Here is a 24,867-nt window from a genome sequence, read left to right on the forward strand (position 1 = left end):
ATAGAATTTATTTTGTGATTTCCTCTCTTGATTTTCTGTTTGGCGCATTACATGTTTGCTTTTCTGAGTGTCATTGAAGTCATCGTTGATTTACGTTTTCGGGGGCGGTCACTCTTGAGCTGAAGGCACGGAGACCGAGGAGAAGGACGTGCCTGTACAGTAGTTTCTTGAGTTAAGTATAAGTTTTAAAAAGATCCAACACGACAGCTCATTTGTTTTCTGTCGTTTTGCTCCGCTGCAGAAACTGCCGTGTGACCGCAAGTGGAGCTGCACCGACGCTGCGCCGGTGCTAACACGCTCAGTGGCTTTGTACGTGTGACCGCTCCACAAAATGTGCTTCGGTGTAAAATATATCGCAACAAAATACATCGGTGTAGTGCCGGAGCAAATGTGTGCCGTGTGAACACCCCTTTTATGACCAAAACACGTTCCTTCACCGTTGCTGAGTTGGATCAGTTTAATTGACAGAGTAAGGAGTAAATGGAATAAAGGGACAATGTGACTTACTTGGCATCATCTATGTTGGACATTTCCTCTCGAGGGCCATAAGGGAATTCCATTGCGTACTGGCACTTGTCATTGCTTCCAAGAGGAGAAACAAAGTTGTTACAAAACACTCAAGATGTTGCGATTCACATAAGCACAAAGCAATATGATGCAAGACGCAGTCCATGTATTTCCACAGTACAACAAAGAAATATTGGACAACTATTGTAGAATACTGTACGTGAATCGTAATGTAAAAATGTACAAACTCGGTACAGCATTGATGATCAATGAAGACAAATCTACTCAAAGGCAAAGTTGAAGATTGAAGAAGGCTCGTCTTGACATCAATTCAATTGCATTGTACAGAAAACTACGAGTTGGCACAAAGAGGGAGGCTCTCTCAAGACTAACATTCAAGGGGCGGCAGGAATTTTTGCTTAGTACAACACCTTGTGTGTAACATGACAAGAGTCTCATTTGTTTTGTTGATGCCCGATCATTTAATTATCCAATGTGTAGTTTAGTTTGGCAGCTTTGTTCAGCAGATGAGGCAATTCTGGGCAAATGAAGCTCTTACTGCTGCGTATAATCATAATAATTTCAAATGTATGCTTCGGATTGTCCGACTAGAAGTCCGTTGACTGTCACCGTGGGTGCCGTGACAATAAAACCCCCCTTTCCCCCCACTGTAAACAGGTGACAAACAGAAGGAATTTTCAATCTAAAATGGTGCACCGCTACCCTCTGCTGGCAGTTTGGCTCATTACCACTCACATCAGGCCCATATTAATTAACCCCTCCCAATTAAAATAATCCAACAATATACTCTAACTCCATCTTAGCCTATATTATACAGCAATCAGCAGCTCGTGCTTGAACTCTTTACTTTCCTTGTGCCAAGTGCCGCAATCCGAATAACCGAACGGCACACGTGAACAATGCTCTTGAGTTTCCGAACAGTCGGAGTGAAGCAGTATGTGCTCGGAGCGTCTTTCTGAACGCAGACCACAATTGGGGAACGGGCATTTTGGGTGCGAGTCGGAGCTCTACAGTTCTTAGTCTCGGCTTTTGTAAAATACATTTGCACCCTCCTAAATGAGACTTATACTCCGCAGCGAATTATATAAATGTTTTTTCTTTTTCATGATGCATTTTTTGGGGGGTGACTGGTGGGACTTATATTCCATCGTATGAAGAAAAATATAGTAAATGCATCAACACCAGTCCGAGAAGATTCAAACCATATCAAAGACTTTGGCTCCGAACAAATTCCGGTTCCGTTTTAAACTTCTCTTCACAGTACTGACGTTTCGAAATTTTCTTTTCTTTTCTTTTTTTTTTTACAGCCGTTAAACTGATCTTGAAGAAGTCTTCAACAACCAAGAAGATGCCAGCCTTTCCAAATTACCATGACCTGAGTGACTGAAAAGCTCCACAGAGCATTACCTAGTTGTAAAAACTGAGCACGATTGATTGATAACCGTTTTGCCATCGACAGAAACTTAGAACGATGTTGAACACGGCATGCCACGTTCTCCAAACTAGTAACAAGTAAAAAAGGTTGCGACTCCAACAGGAGTTTTCAGAGGAAAACTTGGTTGAAAACATATTTGACAGTTATTTGAAATATATATTTTGGGGCAGAAGTGCATGGGACGTTCCTGACACGTATCCCATGAAGTGAAGTAGATGAAGAGTGGAAAAAGAAATGGCAATCAACGCTTGTGTTTTCTTTCTGAATTGAAAAATCTGAACCACAAATCTTCATTTTCTTGTAACACTACACCACCGAGTTTTGTTAAGTTCACCAGTCCCAGCTGCAGGAGAGCAGCCCCCAACAAACCCTACGTGGTTCAGATGGCGTTCTGAAGCGTCCCTCTTTTTGCTCCAAACCCAACCGTTGTCATCAAGACATCTTTTTCTGTCTACACATCAACTTGAAAATGAAACTCCCACTTCTATTCACAGCACATGCAAAACAGAGAACATGACAAAATGGGAACACCATCAAAATATGGACAGGAAATGTTTGAGGGGGATGGCTGCAGGCTGAAACTTGATTGGTGGTACATACCGATATGATTTCAACACTCTGACGAAGACCACACCGACAGCGCACAGCAAGGGAGAAAGGAAGGGAAGCTTACGTTGCAAGTGTCATTTGGTTCAGAATAAAAATAACACAAAATAATTGGTACTAAAATAGCCTGGCGTGAGGGATAAACAATGGCAGGGCGACCAAATCTAGTAACTCGGGACATTGCTGAACCTACCTCAGGAAGTAGCTGAAGTGAGTTGAGGGGAAGTATCATTTTCATATACAGGTAATACTAGTGTTGTCAAGGGATCCAATATTTTAAAAACTAATTAATCGCACAATTTTCCGTAGTTCAGCGTGATTGATCACATTTTTTGGCTTCTACTTCTACGATTTTTAATTTTTTTTAGCAACGCTTTTAACAAATATTCACTTCAGTCAAATCTGGGATTTAATGAATGCAAAATTGTGAAATGTATATATAGACTCAAAGATATCCTGAGCAATAGCTTTCTTTGATCCTTGAATACAATTCTTCTACTGCAAAATTTAACACAACTATCTAAAATGACTCGGCTTCACAGGCATCTTTTTGAAATTGTTCTCATCGGAATAATTCAACAAAACTGCTCATGAGCACCATAATACAGCAGAGTGACCCGTGGAGGAAACTTAAGCAGGTTATTTTGATCCGAGATGATACGCTGCAGACATATAACTTAAGATGATAAATTTGGCGTTGCAAGGGCCTCGAATTATTTTACATTCATCCAACAAGTACAAAGTAAAACGACCAATAGTCGGTGTTTGTCCGCGTTCGTACCAGACTCCTCTAAATCTGGCTCGACACTTGCGCACAGGGCGCCACAAGAAGCGAATAAAACGAATAACAACAGAGTTTTTTTTCAACCTTTACAAAATTAAAATTAATCTCCAAAGTTAACACTTTAACTCTGACACCCCTATTCAATACACTCAAAACAACTCCCAAAACACGACTTTAGCTCGATAGTTTGTCATCCAATACATTCATCCTAAACTCAACAAATCATTGAACACGCGCTTCTTCAGTTAGAAAGAACATCTTATTTGATAAATGGTAACATGCCACATATCAAATTAAAGCTTGGACATTTGCCAAGCTAAATGTGGAAGTAACAAGCACATATGCTCTGCATTTCTCGAGTTGCAGATGAACGAACAAGGTAAGGGTAAAAATTTTTAAAATGGCCAAATTTCACTGAGTCACCGTCAACAATAAAAAGGCTTATAAATAGAAACAACAGCTATAACAGTCACAACAGGAACAATGACAAGAACAACAGCCGAATGAGGCGAATTACGAGTCGCCAGACCAGACTCAGTATTTCGTTGGGGGCTCCGTCGGCTCCGAACCAGGGCTTCGCATCGTCGATGCATACACCAGATGAGTCACCTAATTCTCATTTGAGAGGTTCTGTCCCACTCTTTCTGTCGGCAACGCACAATTTTAGTATCTCAACTCAAAAAATATCTCTTTGTGACTTCCCCATTTAACTCGGGTAAATGTCCAAGATTTCATTTGATAAACAGCTTTCATCAAAGAAATCTATGATTTGTGACTGAAGAACCAGATGTTCAAGGACTTGTTTTATTGAATTCTATCCTTGGCTAATTTAACGTCTATGATGAGACACTAAATGCCAAAAGAACAATTCCAATTATTAACTTTCACTGCACTACACGGTTGAAAAAAAAAATGGTTTGGACCGGCATCTCCATGAAAAAGCAAAGGCATTAAGTTGATATTAAGTGTGGCCAACCTCTTGAAGACAGCCGTCTCAGTCTTGGCATCAACAGTGAGGCTGAAAGTCTCTTTTATGGAGCCGTTGATGACTGTATCTGTAATACTGCGTTGAACGCTGCAGGTAGTTTCATCCTCCATTTTAGATCTTCCACAACCCTTAGATGTGACGGAAGAGCAAGAAGAAATACTAGGACTCAGCCAGCCATGACTTTCTATTTGAAAAAAAAAAAGAAAAGAAAAGAAAAAGGAAAAAAAAAACAGTGCGAGAAAACAAAGGCTGTCAACAGGACTGTGTTAGAATGACATTGGTATATTTCAATCTGGTGATCTCACCATCCGAATATAATGGTCCAATGACACTCAGCGGATCCAGTTTCTCGATGTTGGTTTCCATAGCAACGGGAGAGTTGCACATTAGTGGGTCATTGGGGCTAAAAGAGAATGTTTTTACCCAGAAACAATCATTAATTATGCAAAGCTTTGTGATGGGCAACAAATGAGGGATGCAGACTGTTTGGGATTTTTCATTACATTTAGTTTTTATTTAATTGAAATTGAGTTTTAATTCATTTTCAGAGCAGGTTTGCTTGGTTTTATTAGTTTTTGTTTTAGTTTGAATTCTTTTTTAAATGTAGTGTATATACTGTGTGCAAGATTAAATCAAAAGGTTACAGTATCGTGCAATAAATTCAAAAATATATTTTGAAAAACAGCCATCCACAAATCAAATACAGGTGCTGAGAAAGAGAGAGAGAGAGAGAGAGCGAGAGAGAGAGAGAGAGAGAGAGAGAGAGAGAGAGAGAGAGAGAGAGAGAGGGAGGGAGAGATGAAAAATGCTTGGGGTTTATTTATCTGAAACTTAAAACTCAGCTGTACTGTGTACCGTATTTTGCATACTTTAAGGCAGGGGTCCCCAACCTTTTTTGCCCCACGGACCGGTTTATGTCAGACAATATTTTCAGGGACCGGCATTTAAGATGTGGCGGATTAATACAACAAAATAATATGGTATGAGCTGCATGGAAACTGTGGTGTTTTCGAAATATAATAATAAACACAAGGAGTGTCTAATCTGGCCGCAACACTGATCGTTATGGGAATGTTTAATGCCTTCAAAATACGATACAACGCAAATTCAAAGTGCATGAAAATGACGACTTGATTTTCTGCAACGAGACGGTCCCATCTCGCGGTAATAGGAGACAATGACACCTCAAGCTTGTGGTTTATGTTCAGTCTACTTCGTAATTTTGTTTTAGTCGCCGTTGCTGCAGAAACCCCCCCCACCTCACACAGGTAGGATGTCGGAAATAGCAACAGTGCTATTGTGGCGATCTCAGAGTATTCAGCCATAACTTTAATCCAGTTGTCTCGAACGTACTTTTAAGGCCGCCGTCATTAGCGATCTCCAGCAGTTTTTTTAACTCATTTAGCGACCTCCAACGTTTTGTGTTTAGCGTAATCGGTCACGTGACGGAGAAGCGTGGTTTGACGTGAGTCAAGCGTGACACAGACGGATGTAACGGAGAATCCGGTAATTTTTCAAAATAAAACATCGTTCGTTTTCCGAAATAAATAAAACGGAATTAAGACAAGTTCTTTCTGTGCGGCCCGGTGCCAAATGCCCTGCGGACCGGTATCGGTCCACAGACCGGCGGTTGGGGACCCCTGCTTTAAGGCACACCTAAAAGCATTCAATTTTCTCAAAAGCCGGCGATGCACCTAATATAAAGAGACTCTCTTCATATTCCCCATTGAGTTGTTTCCCTGTTTATTAGCAGGAACCAATTGAAAGGTTTCTGCCGGACACTGATTGACATGTGCATTTGCCAACACACACTCAAACAGACAACTACTGTGTGACCTCTGCGCAGCCATTATGAAACAAAGCTAATACCAAAAGCATAGTTAACTACTGACTAAACCGGGGGTCAGCAACCCGCGGCTCCAGAGCCATATGCGGCTCTTTAGCGCCGCCCTAGTGGCTCCCCAAAGCCTTTTCAAAAATGTTTGAAAATAGAAAAAAACGGGGGAGGAAAATATATTTTTTGTTTTAATATGGTTTATGTAGAAGGAAAAAAAATGACAAACATTCTTAGCGTTTTCTAATGCTGTAAAAATGTGTAGAATAAAATTTCAATTTCAACATTTCTGTCAACGAAGATTTGTGTCATAGCCTGCGACACATGTTTCTATGAGCAGGGCGGGATGCCAGGCAGGTGGCAAAAACAAACAAACAAACAAAAAAATAGCCTTTCATGTGCAATTCACCGAGGGTACTGGCAAAGAATGGGAATCTGGAGGGCCGACAGAAGCATTTTAAAACGGTACACGTGAGCTACGTAGTTAACACGCTGCAAAAGTGCGTCGTAGTTAACACGCTGCAAAAGTGCGTCGAATGCCTCCGCGTCTGGTCTCGACGAAGGTAGGTAGGCATGCGTGTGTGAGTGCGTGTGTAAGTGCATGCGTAAGTGCATGCGTATGCGGTAACGGGTCGTTCGCAGGAGGATGGGCGATCGAAAAGTAGATCTTCAGTCAAAAAAGGTTGAGCACCCCTGCTCTACAGGATGCAGTGCAGGGAAAAATATCGTATTTGTAGCCAACTTAGTCATTTTGATAGTAGGCTAATATAGATACATACATGATGTGTTGCCTTCATTACAAGGCTTATAGAAGGCTTTAGTTTTTTTGCGGCTCCAGACATATTTGTTTTATGTGTCCAATATGGCTCCTTCAACATTTTGGGTTGCCGACCCCTGGACTAAACGAAAGAAGAAGGAGACAAGCAAAACTTTTAAAGGACATTTAACCCCTTGTGGATGTGAGCCCATGAGGTTCGTGTGCCTTTTTAGTGAATCAATTGTCTTCATCACGTTTGTCTTTCATTTGTTTTGTAATGTATTGCAATTGTAAGCTAGCGTTGCATTTTCCGCTGAGTTAACTGACAAAAGAAGGGGAGCCATGAGATATACGGCAATGAGGAACGACCTCATCTGGTAGCGCATTTTTCTTGGCTGCCACCAGATGACGGAGCTTTGGCCGACACATAGTTAAAGAACTCATTTCCTCCAGCCAATGACTATAGTGAAATAAATACATTTGCAATCAGCACCAAAGACTCATACATTCAATGACTTGCTTGCATTGTTTGGGGAACGTAAAATGTAGTTTCAGTAATCATACATATACATTTATTTATTTAACACTTGTGTTTTTATCTGATCTACTGAACGATTTTTTTTTTTCAATTTTGGCCTTTGTTCTTCCGGCCATTTTCGTGAACCATAATTACGTTAAAATGCAGACAGAATTTTAAAAATATAATAATAAAACCATTATTCCTACCTGGTGGTGGAGAAGTTAGAGAAATCAGCCCAGCCTGTCTCTGAGTTGGAATTTGGAGCTGAATAGCCGCTCCAAGCTGTGTCTATGAAAGAAAAGGAGAGGGGGGAAAAAAAAAACCCTCACTGAGGCTGTTATGAAAATGGCTGTCGGCATGGTGTTGAAAACAATGATTATACAGTTAATACAGTTCAACATGAAAACCCAATTTACTTTACTGAAAGCTATTGATCCTAGGTTAGCAAAAATTTCACACCAAATTGTTTTTTCACAAATGTTCAACATGCGAGCCCTTTGATTACGCTGTATACAGTATATCAAAATCTGAATGAGATTTATTGGCCATGTATGCAAAAAAAACACACAAGGAATTTAGTTCCCGGTTACAACCCGTTCAGAGGAACATTGACAAGACAGCAAAAATCAACATGGGGAAGACGGAACAAGGTCAAAACAGTTTTCCATTTCTTGACAAATGCAAACAAGTCAATAATCGGGATTGATGCTGTTAGCCATCGACTGGCTCTTCTGATTGAGTTTCGGGGTCTCAGCTGCAAGGTATTTCGAACTTGGTGTGGGTCACAAACACCCATTCTCTTTAAGAGCCGCATGTCAGTCCGGCTGCTTTGAAAAGCCTATCCGAAATCTACGTTGAACATGTGTCCATGACTAATTCTTATCAAACCCGTAATACCGTTTTTCCATTAGCCCCAAACAGCGCCATACCGGATCACTCCACTTGGCCCGGCGACTCACCGCAAGGTCTCCTTTGCATTTCCATTAGAACAAGCACGGAGTGGGATCATCTGAACAGTGCAAGCTTGTACACTCTCAGCGTGTGGGATTCTGCCGTAATATTTCACGAGTGGTGAGTCTCGGTAACCATATTGACAGCTTCTTATGTACCGTGGATCAAGTATACGTACATGTGATTTCTTCGTTTTTGCTGAATTAGCAAAAATCTCAGTTTATTGCGCAGTGTTTCAGGAGATGCAGTGTCAATCATCTTTTTCAGTCCCAAAATGTGTACATGTATCTAAAGGGATACCGATTGCTCAACAATATAAAAGATGAAGTACACTAACCTGTTTCAACTTCCATAATGTCTTCAGAGCTGGGATTAGACGCTTCAAACGCATCTTTCTTGGAATCCTCTTCCTCTGAGTCAGTGCTGTCTTCGCTGTCTGTGCTGCCTGCACTCCTAAGGCGGAAACATTCGTGATGTTACGAGACGTGCCGAGGCGATGACGATATTTTTTCAAGATATTGTACAGCATTACTGGGAACGAAAACAATTACTATTCAGTCCCGCGATTAAACCACTTAAAAACAAAAGCAGTTGAGAACTGAGAGTCGCCGCTTGGAATTGACACGGATTTACATGGAACAGGAGAAGTGAGCCAAGCTCTTTTTTCGTCAATGGACGCTACAGCTTCTGGTTTGCTTTCAAACTTTGCTTGTAGCAGACATTTAGGACGTCATGTACGAGCATGACATCTCTGATCCACTGGTGACAAGACACTTTTGATTCTCTCCTCTTTCATCCAGAGCTGCTTCAAACAACAAAGTGTATGCAGGAAAAGTGGTTAAGATTGCATGACTGTCCGTGTTTTATGTTATGTGTTGTGTTATTTTATGTTAACTGTGATGTAAAGCGCTTTGTTACAGCTGTTGTGAAAGCGCTATATAAAGAAAGATGTATTACAACAGTCAGGTTTTCGACTGGGAACCTTTACTGTCTACCTATGCAAATAGATTTATCAGAATTTTGGAGGTGGGTGAATAAGAGTTCTACATTATTGCCAGTTGGGGAGTACAAAAAGTCAAATGCAATCACAAAACAATTATAAATCATTGTGGCAATTCATTTGAAACATTTTACAGGGTTCTTTAAGATTCAACTAAAAAAGTTGATCACCAGATGGTACTGGACTTGGATCTAAATACAGTATCAATAAGTCGTTAATGTACATATCCGTGCATGCATATGTTGTGGTTTTATTATGTGACAAGACAAAACGGAACTAGAATTGCAGTAGCTGGGCGCATGCCAAAATCCATGTGAACCTTTCTAACCTGGGGCGCCTCTGTGCCTCTGGTACAAAGGCAACATCTTTTTCATCCCAGATGTCCTCCTCATCTGAACCAGCATCCTCAAACTGCTGGATTTTCTCTCTACAGCGTGCTTCAAACATAGCTACTTTCACCTGGGGAAAAGGGATCATATCATGAGGAAAAAAAAAAAAAAAAAACGGTCACAAATGATGTGCATTAACTTAAAACTGAGGACATACAGCTATAAATTTGGCGAGCATATGTATTTAGCAGGTTACATTACATTAACATAAATACCCTGCTATTTCATTAGTTTTTTTTTTTTTTTAAATTTAGAGTTTACAGTCTTCTAAAATTTCAAAGGATACATGTTCCAATTAACATCACTCCAACCACTCTGGGTGCCAATTGTAATTGAGACATCGTTTTCAAATTGTCCAATTTGATTGAACATATTTTCTGGCAATTGTCATTTCAATACTATTATTGTCCTCGACTGAGACGTGGAACTGCCAACGTGGAGTCATCATTTTTGACTAGGCTACGGCATTCAAACATACTGCAAGTCATTGGAATGTCTTTGCAGCATGTTCAAAAGGCTTTGCAGTATGTTGGGAAAAACAAGGCCCAGTCAAAAATTTTAGCCCACGTTGGTAGGTCTATGTTTCTATAATCCTCAATGACATCAATAAAGTATATCCATCCATCCATTATTTTATTCACTCATCCAATTTGAGGGTTTTTTTTTTAAAAATATATGTTATTTTATTTTTTTACATGAACGCACCCTTTATTTTCTTACATTATCATTTAACTATCACGTCACAGAAATGAGGACCATGGGAGATGTGGTCGGTGAAATGCATCATTTAAAAACTTTTGTCAACCAAAGTAATTCATTTTTATGGCAGCTCATTTATACAGATGGGTCAAGTGCTGTATTTGAACGGTGACAGAAATTAAATCCATTAAAAATATTTAAAACTTCTGCGAAACAGCGGGGGGGGGTGATTTAGTAGTGATTCACTTTGCACGTTTGAACGTTTGATTTAGTAAAAGAAATGGACTGCCATTCATTCAAACATTTGAGATCACAGAAATAAAACACCCACTTCTACTCCCTTTTTTTAAGCAGCACTATTACATATACTGTACACCTCTTTCCAAAAAAACACTGGCGCAACGGTTGATGACTTTATTTTTGCTGTAGACTGAAAACAGTTTGATGACTAGAAATATGAGACGAGATCAATATTTTGTCTCCATGTGTTTAAATGTGAATCAGATGTACAGCTTAGACGGGACTTTATTTTTTAAACATTTATGAAAAAGTATTGGATAATGTGACTGACAGTTGTGTTTTGTTGCCAAGGTGGGTTCGATTTCATAAATGATTCAAACAATCAATAGCAGTCAATGTCTACACTGGGTCTCGGACTTGGGTTTTGTCTGTGAAAATTACCTTGATACTGGTTAGAAACATGAACCATAGCCAGTACAACAGTTTGGAATTACACAGAATGATGTTGCACAGACAGATTTCTTTTCTTCTTTTTAATTTTAGTGATCAAAATTTCTCAGGAATAACATGCACGCAAATACACCCATCAATTTTTTTTTCTTCTGTACTCATGCATTATACGGACCCCAGATTTGCTGATATCCCCACTTAAAAAATGGTGCATTATCCGGCCGGAGCAAGAACCACGGGGAGCTCCCCATTGTTTTTGTTAAAAAATATTATTATGATGATTATTTTTATTATTATTACTAACAATGCAATATTGTAACAAAGAGCTTTACAGAACAATAGGAAACTATGATTGATATTTTTTGACCAATGAATCGGATTGTTGGGACCTAAAAATGCATGAAAAACTCACCAAAATTTGCACATTCATGGGCCGAGCGAAACGCAAGATATTTTAAAGTCCTCATTCACAATTACAAAAAATGGCTCTGGAGCACCACCTACCGTGAAAAATCAAATCTGACCCCAGTACGTTTAACCTTATGCACGTGTAACACCCTGAGACGTACACAATAAGTCTATTACAGCCATATTCTAAGATTTTTTTAACCAATTTTTCACATTTACAGGGGTCATACTTTTGCACTCTTTGACAAATAGGTTTCATCAGATGGGATTCCAAACTTGGTCTGTACCATCTCAAGACATGGGACAACAACAGGGGGAAAAACGTTTTCAAAATACTCTATGACAGGTGCAGTGCATCAAATTTTGTGTTTCATATTTCCTTCGCCACAAAACAGGAAATGCTAAACATATGGCATTATTTTGTAACACTTATTGCCCCACCCAATGGCTACAAGAAATCTCTTATTTTAAATTTTAATGTACCGCCCCAAGTCCAAATCCAACTGAAAATGTGTCACAAGACGATCAATCCTTAGACCAAATATTATGAATTTTCTACAAAGAACGTGGCCTTTGCAGTGCCGCAAAGTCTGATGATTTGACCATGACAAAAAAGCTGCTGTAACTTGACCCAGATGATGCTAACTTCTCCAAATTTATTTGATAAAAGTCCAGGCCTGACGACATCTACAAATTGTTTATCGTAATGGTAGCGCCACCTACTGGCTATTTTATTCATTGGTGGTTTTCTCTTAGCGGAGTAACCAGATTTACCTCATAGTTGCTCTGAAGAGTGTTTAGGTGTTAGTGATATTAAAACACCAAGTTGGTGAGTTTTCGCTGAATGCTGGCGACATGCTGTTCTCCAAGAAAACAACGCTACTTTTGAGAGTCTAAACATGCATGACAACTTCTTTGAACAGATCAATCCTGGCAAAAGCATTAATATTTTAATAGTTTATTTTTTGCGATTTTTATAATAATGGCACAGCAGAGCCCCCTACACATTTTAACAAAGCAGCTACAACTGTACGTTGTTCAGTATATGTAACAGCCAAAGAGCATGTTGGAGCCATATGCTAAACCAAACACGAAGTCTGCCAGTTTTCTTTCAAATTTTGTCCCATTTTTGGCCTTTCGTAAAGGACACATTTCAAAGAACTCTTCCTAGAGCTATTGTCCAAGTGTCTTGAAACTGGGGGTGTTTTTATCTTAAGCAATTCAAGAGACAAGTGCAAGGTTTTAATTTGATCGAACACCATTGCTGTTGGGACATGCTGTTTGCCAAGATAAATGAAGCTGATTTTGATGGTCATTCGTGAAAACATATGAACCTTTGCACACACATCACGCCTAATCAATATTTTGTTTTGCGGAAGAAAAAAACGCCTTAGTCCCACCCCACTAAAAATTTTTAATGAAACAGCTCCGGTTGAATCTTTCACCAATATCTACCAAATGTTGAAGTCACAGTTCAAGACCTATAAACCAACTCTGGGGCCCTACTCTTAACTCAACAGGAAGTCAGCCATGTTTAAATTCCTTTCAAATTTCGGTCAGGGGAGGAACAGGGAAATGGACGTGTATGAAATGAAATACATCTGACTGTCGTATTTTGTGTAAAAGTGGGTTCTCCAGACAGCAAGAAGTAGGTTCCAAAGCAAGTCTCGCCAGGGCGCAATTTCACAACTCTCTTGCCTCGGTAAGCATCAGGGAAAATGGATGCATATCCGTGGCATTTTTCTTCCTTGTTTATGTGACAAGAGGGCCTGGTCTCACATAAGGCTGCACTTTGCTCGCGGGCCGTTTCTTGAAGTTGTCCCCGCTTCCTGATGTGAAACTAAAGCCCTCTGAGAATTGAGACACCTTGTTTTTGTTGTTTCACAACCAAGGGCAAAGGTGTGAAAATGGAGTGAAGAGTTAAAAAAAGTATTAAATGTATTGGAAGTGTGAAACTCGTGAAAACAGCTATTTTTGTGCATCCCCCAGCCAGACCGATTGATATCGCAAAACACAACGGAAAGCTTCAGCTGTGCTGATTGAACGATTGATGTCCCTCTGCAGCAGCTATGCATTTTAACTGCAGTTGCAGCGTTACACCACCATGGAGGCGCTATACCAACAGCAGTACATCGGAAAGACCCGATGCAACAACTGAAGAAGAAACACATCAAATGAATCATGTTTTTTACCGGCTACTCTGTGCTATTGATCTCCTGCTTTTCCCTGGCGGATGGTACAAACAGAGGTGGGAATCTTCAGTACCTAGTACCGTGAGGAGATTCAAAAATTCTAGGACAAAGTTTTTTGGACTGATTAACCTTTACCAAAGTGATGGAAAGGGCTTCTCCTGAGACAAGCTCATTCATCATCAATGAGGACAAACATGAACTGAGAGTGGAAGGTTATATGCTGGCCAAGTCAGTCTTCACACTGAAAACATTTACCTGCTAAAGAGGTAACCGAAACGAACAATAACCGAAAAGAGGCAACACTAAGAACCTGGAAAAAGATCCTCTATAATGCAACCAAAAGTTTGTTTAATATCATTTGCAGGTCTGGGATTTGCAAATTAATATTATTTCTTTATTTATTTTTAAGAATAGTGTGTTTCGTTGAAAATGTGTAGTATATCTGATCTAAACAAATACCTGGAAATAAAATTTTAAATGGCAATTTTAGTATGTAACCCAAATGTTTTCAGTCAACAGCAAGTATAAAGAAACTTGTGTATGGTCATTCTTACTTGATAAAGGATTATTGTACAATGTATTGTCATCACACTAACTGCAAGTTCTGCGACTTAAATGGAAGTTAAAAAAAAAAGGGCGCCATTGATGACTTCCTATTTTCTTCATTGCATACGGTCTAATTATTCAGGTGTCAACTCATTGTTTACAATTTTTTTTTGGTTTTTTTTTAGATATTCTTGTACTTTTAAAAAAAGGTAGATTTCACTCCCAACAATAAAGTTAATATCAGATATTTACTTAAGCTGTGGTGTGAAAGCGACTTCAGATTCAAGATGCACGGTCATTCCATCCCAAATCATCCCAAAAATCTAAATATATTTAACCAAGTGGATATTGATGTTAATGAAAACTTGGTGTACTTGTTGATATATGCTAAATCTCAAATTTTGTGTCAATCTGAGCAGGGATTTGGGAGCTATGGCCCACCGGCTGCTAAGGGTGCAGTGTGCACTGGATTTTGTTTTGTCCCCCCCCCTCCCCCATACCCCTCACGATCAACTTGGGACCATTCCACGAGCTACCGGTCGATCGTGATCAACATATTGGGCACCCCTGTTTTGAATGATTTGGATTCCTTGGTGAATTCCCTGTCCAACATCTGTTTTGCAAATACTGAGTAGTTCCTGAGATATGAGGGTTTAAAGAAAGGCAGCCACGCCCCCCTTTCTGGCAAAATAATTTCGGTGGGTCGTAGGTCCCAAACCCCTGCTCCGATTGACCTAAAATTTGAGATTTTGTGTTGTTCCATCACTAGCAACGAGTGGCATTTACATCAATATCCGCTTGGTTAAACCTACTGGATAATTTGGAATGGAATGACCCTCAACGCCTCCAGACTTCACTTCTTGACTCTTTGATACACTAAAATGGATTGACAACAACTGGAAATGCATTTTGTCATCTACATTAATATTCAAGATGAATAATGAAGGTACTTACACTTTCATTTGTATTGAGTGAAAAACTGATGTCTGATATTCTGTCAAAGGGAATACTGCAATGTTAAAGACAAAAATGGGTTAGTTTCGAGCGCTTTATTTATTATGTCCAATGCTTCAAAGGCAACTACAATATACAGTAACATACTAAAGTTTGTGACCTTCTCTTTCTGGCAAAATAATTTCGGTGGGTCGTAGGTCCCAAACCCCTGCTCCGATTGACCTAAAATTTGAGATTTTGTGTTGTTCCATCACTAGCAACGAGTGGCATTTACATCAATATCCGCTTGGTTAAACCTACTGGATAATTTGGAATGGAATGACCCTCAACGCCTCCAGACTTCACTTCTTGACTCTTTGATACACTAAAATGGATTGACAACAACTGGAAATGCATTTTGTCATCTACATTAATATTCAAGATGAATAATGAAGGTACTTACACTTTCATTTGTATTGAGTGAAAAACTGATGTCTGATATTCTGTCAAAGGGAATACTGCAATGTTAAAGACAAAAATGGGTTAGTTTCGAGCGCTTTATTTATTATGTCCAATGCTTCAAAGGCAACTACAATATACAGTAACATACTAAAGTTTGTGACCTTCTTAACAGTCATTTTCATCAACAGTAAATGATGGGAGGGAAAAAGTTGGCATGATTATGAAAAAAAAAAGAAGGTAAGGATTTTCACAAAACTGAATAAAAAGTGAAGGACTTTCACAAAACAAATTGTGGTCACATAGAAACAATTACAAGAATTTAGAGCTATTTTGACAAAACAAAACAAAAAAAAGACGTGCCAAATCAATTGTGAAGATATTTCAAGAGCCGTCATGTGAATTAAAATCTTTTTTTTCCCACTTGATTACCAAAAGAACCATGATATGAGGAACGTAAACAACACACTATGGAATACAGATTGAAGTGTTTGTATTGTGCTCGGAATGAGGTACAAATGATTCATGACGTTTTTCATGAAAAGGTTCCATTGCCAATATATTTTGCATTTTGTATTTTTATATTTCTAATGTTTTTGAATCTTTTGATCTCCTATTACCGGATTTGCATATTAGTTTTTTTATATTATTTTAGGCTGTAAGTGAGCAGGATGCCCCATTTCAAGCTACAGTGGACTCCAGTCAGTGGATAGGGGACCGGGCGGGCCAGCTCAGCTGTTTTCTGAAGCTGAGCCATGACAGGTCGTTACCTGAGCCGTGAGCAACTATGATATCATTTGCAGTCGACAGAAGGTGGTAAAATGGCTGCCAATGGAGATGGCCAAAAACGCATGACAACAAATGCAGCCGCGATCTTTTGACAGATAGTTCGTGAAATGTTCCTATGTATAAGAAACTAATGTAGCTATGATGCGGACTACGAGCGTGTAAGAACTGAATGTGAAGTGAATATGAAACATCCGGCAAACATTTTACTCATTTGCACATATGTATATGATTTTTTTGGTTTTTAGTTGTAGCTTTTTCTGCTTGGCTCTGGACGAAGGCGGACGCTTTTTACTCGGCTCCTGTTCCCCCCAACCATTATCCCTGCTTGCTTGCTGACTTTGATTATGTGCTGTCCCTTTTTCTAAAACTAGCCTGCTTATTTTACTTCCGAAAAACAAATCATGGAATTAGTCAGCTGGACTCTCAGCACTGTGGATAAAAACATTTCGACGAAAAGAGCAGGCAGTGGGGACACTTCTTTCCCCTCAGGGACATTCACTGCTGAGTACATCTTGATCCTTGGCAGAAGTGGAGAGTGGTGTGCTTGATATTATTGTCCATACAGGGTGTGGAAGACCTCTACATTATTGGCTTTCTGAAAACAGGTACCCTGCTGTTTGGAGCTGGCAGTTTCCTGATCTATCGCAAAACTCAGCCGTTGGAAGTAGCTTAATTGGAAGGGAATAAGATGAAGGTCTTTATGGAGGGTGTGGGGCGGTTTGATCAAAACTCAGACTCATGCGTTGACTAAACTCATCGCAAAGCGGATGCAGTTTTGGAGTCTCTTGGCAAAATGGAAAAGAACAAGGAGTAGTTGGCGTCTGGCCTTGAAAATTTGATTGAGGATTCGGCTAATTGATGCCATTGAGAGTCACAGGCTAAAAGACATTCAAGGCTGTCTGAAATTGATGACAGCCTGTTCCCAAAACAACTGTTTTCTGGACTTTCCTTTGGATGAAAACTAGGCTCGGACACGAGCATTCCTATCAGCCCCTTAACCCTCCTTCCTCGACCCGAGTCTGATATGCCAAGGAGGTCTCCACGGAGACGATAAGCTAGGTGATACAGCTGCGGATGCTTGACACGCATACACATCCACGATAACGCACTAGATACCTCCCTGATTTCACCGCCTTCAATGGATTCCGATCCACTCCGCCCTTGTGACGTCACGTGACTGACAGAGCTCTCATATGGTCTGAGCTGCTAATGAGACTGGTTGCATCGCGTTCTCCCCCTTCATTCTTCCATCCTCCTCGTTCAGTACATGTAGGCTCTTGAGATTTGTTGTACATGTGTTTGAAATGTACGGTGCGTGTTTTTTTTTTTTTTTCCCTCAGGGGCAAGTCATGCTTCCATTGAATGAGAATGGTTTGAGTCAGTCGTTTTTTTTCCCACCTCTTTCCAATTTTTTTCTTTTCATATCTGAATGTCAGTGTGCTAAATAGCAAGTCACCAGGGTTCCAGTTCTGCCTCCCTCTGTTGGTCATTGTGTTTATGTTCCTCTTAGCAGGTCCGAACTGGAAAAGTAAATACCTTATGTGTTTCGCATACTTGGCCAAATAAAACAGATTCTGACGTCTCCGCAGTGTTTATTTGCTTTGTCAATGGTACAGTGCATGTCAACTTGGCGAGGACTTCTTGAGTGTGTTGCTCAGCTTTACTTATCTTTTATTTCGCCATAGTCGTGCATGTCAAGTCGCATAGTTACGTAATCCTTCATATGGTTGGTGGAACAGAAATGTCGACACGTCTTAATTATTTTTCTTTTTTAAACGGACATCAGCCTTGTTAAACCCCAAACTGTTTCAAGGCGAGGGACATAAACTTTTGTTTTGCTATTAAATTACTTGCTATAATGGGAGAATCCTCCATTTCTCAATTTGAAACAATGCCCTCTTCCGCCTGCTTGGGGACAACCAATCACGTGACTGAATCCTGTCCGCTCATTCACAGAATGAACATTTGAATGAGGACTTCATCACTTCCCTAACTTGCAACCAATCAATAGACCTGCTCGTTTTTGGAGACAGTTTAAATACTTGATAGAGTTGATAGTATGACAGCACAATTGACGATAATATTGAGGATGATGTATATCGCCCATCCCAAGAGGCAAGGCGGCCTGGTTGCCCTGGAGGAATGGCTTTCCTTTTTTTCTCTCCTCCATGGTGACGTTAGACAGCCTGGATGACCAGCTCGAAGCCACGGTCTCTGGCTGGTTCTCAGTTGTGCTCTGATTTCTTTTGTTCAATACACCTTCATGATCATGCTGCGAACCGCTGTGAAAAGCTGTCTAAGCTCACGTTGACAAAGTCACCCTTCACGAAATGTGCCCTCACAAAGCACAATTTTGGTTTCAAAATCAGCTCATTTGCAGGCATTTTGTCACTCAAAGGCTATTTAGTGCATGCAAATGACCAAGCGCATATATGGCAAACTTAATTTACATCACAGACTCACTGTGATCTATATTAAACATAAAATAGTGGAACCAATTAATTTTGATGGAATGGGCACTTTAACATGAACAAGGAACATTTTTGGGGTACTGGACAAACAAGAGTGTTTTGACGGGTGTGACGATGGAACAAACATGAACAAAAATCTGAAGTATACCCATGTAGGTTTTAGAACTATTCAGAATTAAAAAATCTCATTTCTGAAGAGTACTGGGACAGCACACCATTGACTTCAAAGTGGTTGTGTACCGACCGTCTAAAGGAATCATATAGAAATTCTGGTACACGTTTTGACTTATAAAGACTGATCGGCACAATCAAATGTAATAGTTTGCCAGCGCGCAGGCCTATATTCCCATATGATAATATGCTTGCCAGCTTTGAAATGTCTTCAGTGTCTTGTCCCATCAGTTTTATTTAATCATTTATTTATTTTTCAACATGTACTCACTCCAAAACATCATCTGGATCAGCAAACTCTTCGTCATTGAAGCCAAACTGCTCAATAAAATTGGACGTCATTTGTTGCATCTGATAATCAGAAAACGCCTAGCAAAAGCCAAGACCAATATTGATTAATGACGTACTCTCTCAAGCAGGGGTCACCCACATGGTGCCCGCCGGCCTGTTCTAAAAATAGCACCAGTGATTGAACATTGTGATGTTGCCAGAATGTTGTTGACGTTATCATTTCAAAAAATGTCCAAATTTAGGTTATATGTTTCCTACCATATCAAATCACTGTTGACATTAGTGACAAATTAGTAACATGAGCGGTGTCTTCACATGCTGTCGATAATTATCATCCATTATTAATAACAAATGTGATTGGAATTCAATGTGATCAGAAGTGTGTATTAAACTGGTAGCCTTTCGCATTAATTAGCTCTCAGCTTTAAAAAAGGTTGGTAACCCCTGCTCTCGAGCCTACACAAAGCTAGCTAGCATTTACAGAATTGGTTGACTGCACAAAGGCCACACCCTATGTAAAAGAAGAGAATAAGTCATATGCCTGCATGATTTAGGTGTCAAAATGATTTGGCGTGCAGTTTAAGTAGGCACCATAGTCAAAATGTGTGTACAGTTTAAAAGACTGGCCTAATGACAGTGATGTTTGGAGTCGAACAAATGACACTACAAATTGTAAGGCTGCGGCCAGACATTAGCATAAACTCATGAATCCAATAAATATGTCGGGCCCTGTACCTTGGCCATCTTTTGGGATGGTTTGTTTAGAGTGAAGGTTGGGTTGCTGTTTCCTGCTCTTCATATTATATCGCAATCCTATTTCCCTTTGGTGGTTGTGTGCTAGGGTTACCACAAGGGGGTGTCACTCTAGTGGTTCTCAACCTTTTTTCAATGATGTAGCCACGGTGAAATATTTTTTCAGCCAGGTACCCTCTAACTAGCGCAAAGCATTTCCGGATTACTCCCTCCCATCCCCCGCCAAAAAAAGGACTCAAAACAGAGTGCTGTGCCATCTGTCTGATGTCTTACACTGTAGAACTGCATTTGTAGTGGGCATCTCTAAACTATTTGAAAAATATAAAGATAACGAAAAGTGGAAAGAAAGAATTAACTTAATTCTAATTAAATATGGCACGGAAAAAAAAAGAACAACATTGAGAGTCCTCTTTGGGATCATAGTATAGATTTGTTCTAAAAAAAAAGTCCAACTTAATTTTAAATAAAAGCAGAAAAAAAGCCCTTAAAATAATTAAAAAGATGAAGGAAAATATTACCAGTTGTCAACACTGAATATTGTATTGTTGCACTGAACTGGGTGTTTTTGTACCGTATTTTCCGGACTATAAGGCGCTACTTTTTCCCAAAATTTTGAACCCTGTGGCTTTAAATGTGATGTGGTTTATTTATGGATTTTTACTGACAAGCATCAAGCCATCAATTAATTTGCCCGTTGGTATTACATCTGATCAATGGAATTAAAGAGCACATCATAGAGGCTATCAATAAGTGTCCGAGTCCGCCCTCCTACTGAATATTCATCAGCTATTTTACAGCTGCGGGAGGAGCCGGCTGTGAGAGAGCGAGAGAGCGAGAGAGCGAGCGAGCGAGCGAGCGAGCGAGAGAGAGAGAGAGAGAACATAGCTAAATAAAAGGGAAACCTGTGGCTTTTAACCTGTGGCTTTTAATCCGAAGCGGCTAATGTATGTACAAATTAGTATTTATGGCTAAATTTAGCTGTTGAGGCTTTTAATCAGGTGCTGCTTATCGTCCGGAAGTTACAGCACTGAGTGAGACATTTTAGTGAGACAACATTGACTTCACTGAGGCAAACTGCTGTGAAGTATTCCTCTTATTTTGCATTGATGCTACTTTTTCAATAGAATCTCACGTGCTCACATTTGAGAACCACTGCTCTAGCGCATAACGACTTAATTTGTTTGAATGTTGTTATTAAAATGGGTTGTATAAAATGTAAATTTGACACACTCTGCTTTACATTTGTGTTCCACAAAACAAAGAGAACCAGATTGCATGCATGCACGGAGAGATGTCAGGGTGAAAAGGGCAGCAAACGATGTTGCGCCTCGTGTGCGGGGGAGCTTTGCTTAAGGGCAACTCAACTCAACAGTAACAGGGAAGCAGATGAGCACGTCCCCAACAACTAGCTGCCATTCTACATTGTGTTCACAGAGGTATTAAAGCCCAAGTCCTTACAGATGAGCTTAATAAATGCAAAAGTAAATAAAAACACCGTGTTGTATTTCAACTAGCAAAACACTGTATTTTGTGGTGCATTCTAACCTTTTATGCTACATTTAGTTTCCTGAAACCTGAAGGAATACTGCATAGCTGAAAACAAAGTAATCACATTGGTTGATGATGTGTTGATTTACAGAAAAAAATGATAAAAATATCTTGCGTACATTTATTCAAACTCTACCACTATAGTGATTAATGACCAAACAAAGCGAATTTGGTTATTGTTTGTCTCAATTTTATGATGGCAGGTGGATGGAGGAGAGTGTTTTGTGTTGGAGAGCAGGGAGCATTTGAAGAGACAAAGCTCCACTTGCTGTGTGGTGCTTCATGCTAATTTCCAGCAGTGAGACAAGCATTTAAGGGTAAGATTGAATATCAGCCATTAAATATCAGGAAATCATTCAATTTGGCTTGAGGTTATGGACAATGACAAATTTTTGGGCCTTCAAACTAAATGGCCCCTCGTAACCTTTGACTTCAGAATACTCCCCTTCATGAGGTCCAGGCCAGCAGTCCTTGTCTGCTTTTCTGTGACTAATGTAATGTTGAGTGTATGTTAACGTCTGACTACAAATGCAAAAATGTAACCCCGAACAGTCAACTTGTTTTTCTGCGTGACTATGGGCCTTGCACATGCGTGCGTGGATTTTGGAAAGTTAATTGATTTGTCTAAGAAGTAGAACCTTACTTGTTGTAGAGATGAGTCATGATGAAAGCTGCTATCTTTAAAGTCAACCTCATCATCAGTTGAGGATTGGATCTGGTGTGTTGTCACCTGTCAAGAACAAGTAATGACATTGATGAACAAGCTGTGTCCGACAAAAAAATGTCACTATTATGTGTTCATAAACCTAAGAAAAAGTCCTTCCATTTTCTATGCTCGCTTATCACCGCCATGCTGTCATGAAAGGAATCTTTGTATCGTATGAAGTATTTTTGGTGAAATGCACACGGATGTTCATACTCTGTTGCCATGACACTGTATTACCTACAACGCTTCTGTTGACATCACGGATGAGTCAGATTACCAAGACTGACCAGCGGGAAAAGAGTGTGACAAGGCAGTTTCGACAGAAAAACAAAGCACCAAGTAAATAAATATATAAACAAAGGGCTATTAAAAGGGGTACACACCCCCTTAACAGACGCTTGCGCCTCCCCTCGCTAATATTTGAAAACGGCACTCAAGGGGGCATTGCCTGGGGGATCGCTGGGGGATGGTCTGGCTGTGATGGACAGCAGCCCACACATCCATCTATTTTCCAAGTCGCTTATTCTCATGAGGGTCGAGATGGAGCTCACACCGCAGCTGTTTTCGGGCAGTAGGTGGGGTTGACCCTGAATTGGATGCCAGCCAATCGCAGGGCACACATAGACGAACAACCATCGCGCTCACACTCACACCGATGGAAAATTTAGGGTGTTCCATTAACTTGCCATGCATGTTTTTGGAATGTGGGAGGAAACTGGAGTACCCGGAGAAAACCCACGCAGGTACAGGGAGAACATGCAAACTCCACACAGGGAGGCCGGAGCCGGAATCGAACCCCCTTGCACCTCTGCACTGTGAGGCGGACGTGCTAACCAGATGGACAGCAGCAAACGACCTGAATAATTTCTATACTTCGACAAGCTATGCTCAATAAACTAACCAAATGCTATGATAATCAATCACAAACCTGAAAATCTATATAAAGATGTTTTCAAACGACACAATTCCAACCCGCCCAGAGGCGTGTTTGAGACTGAGCTGCTTATACACACAATACATCTTCATTTTATATACACCACAGTGGCATAGCGACTACGTCAAGATTCCGCAAGTGACATCAGGATTCCCTGATGGTCATATCAGAGGACGGAAAGCCCAAATCAAATGCAATGCAGTGTTTAACCTGAAGATGGCCACGCACAGATGGTTGTGGCTCCAAATTCAACATTTCAACAAACATCCAGTAGAACGTTGAAAAGATGAACAGGACATGCAGACAGCATTAGTAGATACCTGTTTATACAGTTGATCAAGGAAAACAAGTTGATTTGTTGGTGACCACCTCTTTAAATTAATTAATGAGAATTGTGATCTTTAACGTCGTCATGACTCGTCAATTCACAGCCCCAGTGTATTGGATATTTAAAAAAAAAAAAAAAATGGAAATAACAGTAAAAATCTAATCCGTTCACTTTAAAATTTTACACAGTATTATCGGTCTTTGTTTGCTGCTCGTGAAGCGTTGTGCTCATGTGCTGGCTTTGTTCACATCTCTTTGGGGCTTTGCCTCCTCTGTCCATAAAACCGAGTGATGCCTCTGACTGAGTGTAAGGCATAGGGTAATAATTGTGTCGCCTCCAAAAATATACAGAAAATCAACATAGTGAATAGACCACAAGGCTATGTAAGTTTACAGGGACAGCTACACACGAAAATGTTTTTGTGCCATTGGTTAAAAGCTGCACTTGACAAGAGCACCAACTGTGCTTGTGATAACTTACCAGGTCAACAGTGTTTCTCTTGTTTGTGTCAGCCAGCTGCCCAGATATGAAGGCCTCCCATTTTTCTCTGTCCTCCACTTTAAGTTCTGTCACACACAGTCAGTTCATATTCATATACAGGTATTTCACAGGTGAATATCACATACATTTACACACACACACACACACACACACACACACACACACACACACACACACACACACACATATACCGTGTGTGTGTGTGTGTGTGTGTGTGTGTGTGTATATATATGTGTGTGTGTGTATGTATAAAAAAAAAAAAAAACAACCTCCTCCAGTTTAGAGTGTATTTATTGGCATTAATTTAAATGAATTCTAACGGGATTAAATTTTTTCTCGCGAGATTAACGCGGGCAGACGTCACAGCGGATGTTACGTTGCTCTATAAATAAACCAGAAACAACAAACGCGCTGCACATGTCCACGCATGTTTTGTTTTGCCAGCCACGGCAGCGCGAGACACTGAAAACGGATATTTTAAGAGTTTATGAATGGAAAGTTTACTTTTAAAAAGTTGCCAGATTGTTCCACTGACAAGACCAAAGTTACCTGTATGTTTTGCAGTCGTAAACTGAGCTATCATCATTGCACATCGAGTCTGAAATACCACTTAATGGCCAAGCACAAAGCTGACGTGAGTGCTTGAGCCCCGACAC

The 24,867-nt window shown here is 40.1% G+C and overlaps 1 protein-coding gene across 7 annotated transcripts in view; it reads right to left on the reverse strand.

Annotated features, from left to right (window-relative positions):
• Window positions 1-475: 475 nt before the first annotated feature.
• Window positions 476-24,867, reverse strand: part of ppp6r3 (protein phosphatase 6, regulatory subunit 3) — a 61,498-nt gene continuing 37,106 nt past the window's right edge. The window contains exons 13-23 of one of the 7 annotated variants that reach the window (XM_019878160.1): window positions 24,191-24,276; window positions 22,386-22,472; window positions 19,422-19,468; window positions 15,724-15,778; window positions 9,732-9,862; window positions 8,741-8,856; window positions 7,659-7,740; window positions 4,647-4,744; window positions 4,330-4,525; window positions 2,564-2,581; window positions 476-582 (exon numbers count right to left, since the gene is read on the reverse strand). In XM_019878160.1, coding sequence (XP_019733719.1) covers window positions 504-582; window positions 2,564-2,581; window positions 4,330-4,525; window positions 4,647-4,744; window positions 7,659-7,740; window positions 8,741-8,856; window positions 9,732-9,862; window positions 15,724-15,778; window positions 19,422-19,468; window positions 22,386-22,472; window positions 24,191-24,276 — 995 coding nt within the window. In that variant the 3' untranslated portion in view covers window positions 476-503. Of the gene's footprint in view, window positions 583-2,563; window positions 2,582-4,329; window positions 4,533-4,624; window positions 4,745-7,658; window positions 7,741-8,740; window positions 8,857-9,731; window positions 9,863-15,723; window positions 15,779-19,421; window positions 19,520-22,385; window positions 22,473-24,190; window positions 24,277-24,867 lie in introns of those variants that run through there. The other 6 variants (XM_019878157.1, XM_019878159.1, XM_019878158.1 and 3 more) reach the window with 6 other exon arrangements.

Source organism: Hippocampus comes, unplaced genomic scaffold (genome assembly GCF_001891065.2).
Source record: "Hippocampus comes isolate QL1 unplaced genomic scaffold, H_comes_QL1_v1.1 scaffold37, whole genome shotgun sequence".
Lineage (NCBI taxonomy): Eukaryota > Metazoa > Chordata > Actinopteri > Syngnathiformes > Syngnathidae > Hippocampus > Hippocampus comes.